Source organism: Tupaia chinensis, unplaced genomic scaffold (genome assembly GCF_000334495.1).
Source record: "Tupaia chinensis unplaced genomic scaffold, TupChi_1.0 Scaffold000116_2, whole genome shotgun sequence".
Lineage (NCBI taxonomy): Eukaryota > Metazoa > Chordata > Mammalia > Scandentia > Tupaiidae > Tupaia > Tupaia belangeri.
Window position 1 is genome coordinate 29,958 of NW_006159581.1, and position 6,425 is coordinate 36,382.

Sequence of the window (6,425 nt, forward strand, 5' to 3'; positions counted from 1 at the left end):
GAGGGCTCAGAGTTGTCCCCACCCCCAAGCCCAGGACCTGCAGCAGCCCCTCCCACGGAGGGGCTCTCCCTGCTCTCCCTGCTCTCCCTGGTCCTCCCTGCATCCCCGGTGCCCAGGATGATCGATTGCCCAGATGTTGTTTGTGCTGCAGATGGGACCGATGCCAGAGACCCAGAGACCAGAGATATGGAAAGGGGGTGAGAGTGAGAGAGAAAGATTCAGGGAGAAAAAGATGGGCAGATGTGAGGGAAATGGAGGGAGACAGAAGAAGCAGGGAAATGGGAGAGACAAAGAGAATGAGAGAGATGGAAAGGCGAGAGATGTTGAGAACGTGGAGAGACAGAGTCAAAGACTGAGAGGGGTAGGGAGGGAGTAAGAGGGGGAGGGCAGGGGTGGGTGTGGGCTTGAGTATCGGCCCAATGCTGCTCTTCCCCTGCGGGCCACTTGGTGACCTCTCCAGGCCACATTCAGGAACAGGTAGGGGAGAGGTGACCTTTGCCTCCGTGGGAATTTGAGCCCTGGGAAGCTGAATTCTGGATCCCAGATGTGCCTGTTTAGAGCTTCCTGGGAGCATGTCTCGTCCCCTGACCTCTCGGCCTCTCCCAGGTGCACCCCCTGTGGATGTGCTCTGGGCCCTGAGGTTCCCTTCCCTCCCTGATGGTGTCCGGAGGGCGAGAGGCATCTGCCCAGCCGATGTAGCCTATCGAGTGTCACGGCCCGCCCAGCTCAGCGCACCCACTCGCCAGCTCTTCCCAGGTACGGGTCCCACGGTGGGGCAGGGAGAGCCGGGAGGTGACAGGTGGGGTCTGGGATCCGACCCCAGGCGGGCAGGGGCTAGGGCTCTTTTTGCTCTTCCCCTCCATCTGCGTGCCTCTCTCTCCGGTACCAGGAGGCTTTCCGAAAGACTTCTCTCTGCTGGCCGTGGTCCGGACCCGCCCTGGTCTCCAAGCTCCCCTCCTGACTCTCTACAGCGCCCAGGGGGTCCAACAGCTGGGCCTGGAGCTGGGCCGACCTGTCCGCTTCCTGTATGAGGACCAGACTGGTCGGCCTCAACCCCCAGCTCAGCCCGTCTTCCGGGGCCTCAGCCTCGCAGATGGCAAGTAAGTCAGTTTGCTTCTCTGACCTGCTCGATCCACACTTGCAGGAGGGCGTGCCCCAGAACCCCCACTCCCTAACCTGGGAAACCCTGCTGACCTTTAAGCCATACCTACCCTCTGCCCAAATTTCAATCACTTCTAGCTCAGAGTTTGGGCTTTAAAGATTGCCTTCTTGCATGTAGTACTAGCCTGTACCTTGCACAAATCACTTAGCTCTGGGGCGCTAGTACTCGTGCCCCGTGTGTTTTAGGGTGCCTGGGCCAGGGGTTCTAATCACTGTAGAATCCTGACAATCAAAAGAGAATGACTGCATGGAGCCTGGTACACCGTAAGCAGTCGGTGAGAGGGAGCCGTCGGAGCAGTGCTGTTACCATCATTGGCTCCGACTCCGACCAGCTGTCCTCCAACCCTGCTGACTTTCCCACTCATCAGTCACTGACCGAAATTGTCCCTCATGACCAGGTGGCACCGTGTGGCTGTGACTGTGAAGGGCCAGTCTGTCACTCTCATTGTGGACTGCAAGAAGCGAGTCACCCGGCCCCTTCCCCGAAGCTTACGCCCAGTGCTGGACACCCGCGGGGTGGTAATCTTTGGTGCCCGAATCTTGGATGAAGAAGTCTTCGAGGTAACCGGAGTCATCAGGAAGAGGCGTGATTTCTGGTCTCCTATCTTGTGCCCACTCCCCTGTGGCCCCAGTGGGAGCAGGCCTTCATGTTTTCTCTCAGGAATTTGTATTTCCCTTTCCTGTCGTCAAGACTAATTTTCGCCGTAGTAGAACCCGATGCCCACTTACATGGCAGGACTGACCACAGCCACTTACTCTGCCGTTCAGTCTTTATCAGTCTGCTCATCCGCCCATCTCTTCACCTGGCCTGTCTGTTCTCTCACTCATCCATTTACTCACTCTGCACGTAGGCAGGCATCCGCCACCCAATCACACATCCATTTAACCATCTATCCATTCACATACAGACCCACCTATTCATGTTTCTAGGCTTGGTTCCATCCACCTGCCAGTCCTTCTCCACTCGATCACCCCCTACTTCAAACCATCCTCTCATCCACTGGTTCTCTTCAACCCATCTATCCAGCTATTCATCCGTCTGCCCCTTCTACCCATGCACACAGGAGGGATGCACACATGCACGCATATCTCCATTAAGCCATCCATGTATCTACCTGTCCATTGGCCAACTCAACCACTCCCTTCTTCAATACGCTCACCTACCTATCTCCTTACCCATCCACTCCCCAGCCAACCAATCATTCACCTATAGATTCAGTTCCATCGATCTAACCACCCACAAATGTGCTTCTGCCTATTCTGTGTCTCCCATTCATGTAACCACCAATCCACCCATATATACATTCATTCATTCATTCACCGTCCATCTCCAACAACACTCCCGTTCAGTCATACATTTGAGCCCCCGCTCACCCATCTGCCCATTCACTCTATCCATTCATCCAGCTGTCTATCCATCTACTTAGCCAGTCCACATTTTATGAATACCTGTTGGCTAAGGGAAACACACAAAAAAATATGATAAGGTCTCTATCATCCCAAGGGCCTCCTTATTTGGCTCTGGAGATGACATAATATCCCCAAACTACAGTGCAAGGCAGGATATAAGGACCACGTGTGGGCACGCATAATTGCCATTAGAATTCAGAAGTAGATTCTCCTAGCCCATTTCTGGAGGCCCTATAAATTCCCATCATCACCGTCATTGGAAGCCCAGGCAACTAAGGCTGGAAAACTGTCTCCAGGAGCCACCGTGAAAGGCTCCTGCCTTACCGCAGGGGCAGGCGAAGTATGCTGAACTTGAACTTGAGGTCAAAAGCTTGGGTTCTAGTGCTGATTCTGCCATCTGAGTGTGAAATCCTGGGTTCTAGTGCTGATTCTGCCATCTGAGTGACCTTGGCTAGTTACTGGCTTTTTGAGCACTTGAGATGGAATATATCTGAAAAGTTCCCATAAAGATCCCTCTTTTATGGGCTTTCCCCGCTCTCCTGAGATTTCCCAGATCTCGTGAGATCCTTTGAGGGTTGAAAGGGCTGTGCCCTGGTGGGCCGAGAATGACTTTCTCCCAATACGTAGTTTTATATAGACTTACTCCCAGTATATAGACTGGCTTCCTACTCTAGCCCCAGCTTGTTCTCCCCGTGTCTCGCCGGGCCTCCCTCCATCAGCTCTCTTCCCTCATGTCTTTGCAGGGTGATATCCAGGAGCTTGTCATTGTTCCGGGGGTCCAAGCTGCCTATGAATCCTGTGAACAGAAGGAACTAGAATGTGAGGGGGGCCAGAGGGAAAGACCTCAGAACCAACAGTCTCACAGAGCCCAGAGATCCCCAAAGAAGCAACCATCAAGACTGCATAGGCCACAAAACCAGGAACCCCAGCAACAGGTGAGGGGATTGGGCAACCCCCCAACCATAGCACCCCAGGTAGGGAAGAGACCCAGACACCTCCCCAGGGGTACTCCTAATATTCCAGCACTCCTGTCCCAAGTGGGATCCTATTCTCCCCTTTCTAGTTCTCCTCCACAACCAAACCTCCCTATCTGCATCACATACCTCCTCTTAGTCCTCGTTCATCAACCTTTTTATTTTCATTTAAAAATAAAAAGAGTCCATATAAAGAATTCCTGGCTGGGAGCTGTGTTCCCTGCTTGTGTCTCCTCCTCTGCCCATCTCCCTGAAACTGTGTCCTTGGGTTCCCCGTCTCTTCTTTGAATTAAGAGATTGGGAGTGAGTTGAGGAGGGGTAGGGCTGGGGAGGGAGGAGGGAGAGCAGAGTAGGGGAGACAGAAATGAGATGGGAAGACCTAGAAGAAATGGGGAAGCAGCAGAGGTAGAGGGATCTCAAGGGGATGGTGGGCCTGTGGGGTTGGGGAGCACAGGCTGTGGCCCCCCTGCATGTGGGGGTGCAGGATCAGGGGTTGTAGGCGGGACAGAGGGGAGATTGGATTGGGTGGGGTTTGGACAGTTAGGGTGACAGATAGGATCTGGGGTTAGTGGTCTGAAGACGGTGGATCAATCTCTTAATCATGTTTGCTTCTGTCCTACATGCGGGACCCATTTCCCTTTTCCCACCTCTCCCCATCTCTGTCCCGACCCCCAACCTCTTCTTTTCTCCTCAACTTTCCCATCTCCGTGCCTCCTCCATTTCCCAACTCCCACACCATCTCCTGACCTCCCTCCCAATCTCCCGTCTCCTCCCCACCTCCCCGCTCCCCACTTCCCTAATCCCAGCTCACTGAATCTCTCTACTATGACTACGAGCCCCCCTATTACGATGTGATGACTACGGGGACAACCCCTGATTATCAGGTAAACATGAGGGACCCTTTCTCTCCTCCCCTTCCTCCTAGTCCCCCTTGCGAATCTTTCCTGAGGCACCGCCCTCCCCTCCAGTCTGTAGGTAGAAACACCACACACTGTATTTGGGTTATGGGGGTTTACTCACTGCCCCCTCCCATGTCTCTCTGCTGCAGCCTCCTCGGAGTCCCAACCACAGGGCTCCCCCTTCCCCTAGGGGGCGTCGGACCCCTCCCCGAAAGCCTACCCCACCTGCCAAGAGGTCAGCAGCCGGGCAGGCGTCCCCCTCACGAGGCTTGAGGCCCTCTGGAACTGGAGGCTTTGGCCTGGCACAAGGCCAGACTCAGGCCTCCCGACGCCCAGCTCGGCGGGCAGCTCCCCCCACTGCCCGGCCACCCCCCAGGACCAGAGACAGCGGTTACCGGCAGGTAGAGCCGGGGCATCCAGATCTCTGCCCCCCAAACCTCTCTGACCTTGGAGATTCACTCTCCCCAAGCTGTCCTCCTCCAAAGGGGCTGCAAGATCTGTGATTTCCCCCACCCCCCAGCACAGACAGACGCTGCCCTCAGGGGGACAGGTGCTGCTTTGCTCGCTCCGCTAACCTCCTCTTTCCTTCCTTCCCCATCAACACTCTTGCCCCCCTCCCCTTGGGGTCAGTACCCCACCCCAGGCGAAGAGGAAGGAATCCTGGAGTCAAGCCCCTTGCCACCCCCTGAGGAGGTAACCCCGCCCCCCACCCTCACCCCAGCCGGGCCAGTGGGTGTCTGTGACCCAATCCTCTCCCCCATGTCATCTTGAACCAGCCCCTCCTCTGGCCGGAGGGCTCTTCGTTGTATCCATTTGTGGCCTGTCTTCCGTTCACACCTATCGGTCAGCTTGTCTCAGGACAAGTTCCTCCAGCGTCTGTGCCTCCTTGCATTCTTTGGTTCCAGAGTGACCTCCTCTCCATGTTGTCAAATGGTCTTACTTTCTACGTTGCATTGCCATTCCCAGGAGCCGTTTCCTGTGCATGCTGTCATCTTTTCTGTTCTCCAGTCTTGGTTTGTCTCTTTGGTCATTTGGACTCCTTTGTCTATGATTATGTCCATGGACTGTCCACTCTGTGTCCAGCCCTCCGGCCTCCCTTCTTATTATCCACTACTTCTTCCCACCGGGCCCATTTCTGGACACCCTTCCCCATTGTCAGCTGTCGATGGCCATCCCATTTCTATACAGCCACCCCCGCCCCGCTCTTCTTGGGGAAAATGCCAATCCTAATTATCCCTAGAATCCTTGGGGTGAGAAGTTGTCCCACCTGGGGTCCAGGGAGAACCTCCTCTCAGCCCTAACGCCCCTGTCTACTCCTCTCCCTCCCCATCCCCGGGAAGGAGCAGACAGATCTCCAGGTCCCCCCCACAGCTGACAGGTTCCAGGCAGAGGAGTATGGGGAGGGTGGCACGGAGCCTCCATCAGGGCCCTATGATTACACCTATGGCTATGGGGATGACTATCGTGAGGAGACGGAGCTTGGCCCTGCCCTTTCTGCGGAGACAGCCCACGCAGGAACCGTAAGTCAAAGGCGCTCTTCTTCCATTCTTGACCACCAGTGGGAGCTGCGAGAACGGCTTCCTGTTCTTGATCGTCGTCTGTGGGCTGTGAGCTACTTCTCACAAACGCCTTGCCCTTTTCTGTTCCCATAAGATGTATATGTTGCTTGAAAATGTTGCTCCCGGTCTCCCCTTGCCAAATATCTTTCTCTGTGACTCTTTGTGGACTCTTATGCCCAGGACAATTGGGATTTTATTTTTTAATCCTGTGGCCGCTTCCTATCTTTCTTGACCACTTCCTGTCTAAATCAAACTGGATTTCATAAAGCTTTTGACCAATAAATTCTTACCTATGTTCATTGTCAGTCTGTCTCCGTAATTTCTTCTTGGTCCAAATATTTTCTTTTCCATGTTGCTGTCAAATGATCTAATTTCCTGTGTCTCACTTTCTAACATGCAGGTCTTTTTTTTTTTTTTTTTTT

The 6,425-nt window shown here is 54.4% G+C and overlaps 1 protein-coding gene across 1 annotated transcript in view; it reads left to right on the plus strand.

The window, feature by feature from the left end:
- Positions 1-6,425, plus strand: part of COL11A2 (collagen type XI alpha 2 chain) — a 40,071-nt gene that overhangs the window by 7,522 nt on the left and 26,124 nt on the right. The window contains 7 exon segments of the mRNA XM_014586180.1: positions 607-756; positions 890-1,100; positions 1,560-1,722; positions 3,315-3,506; positions 4,352-4,429; positions 5,075-5,137; positions 5,785-5,964. Coding sequence (XP_014441666.1) covers positions 607-756; positions 890-1,100; positions 1,560-1,722; positions 3,315-3,506; positions 4,352-4,429; positions 5,075-5,137; positions 5,785-5,964 — 1,037 coding nt within the window.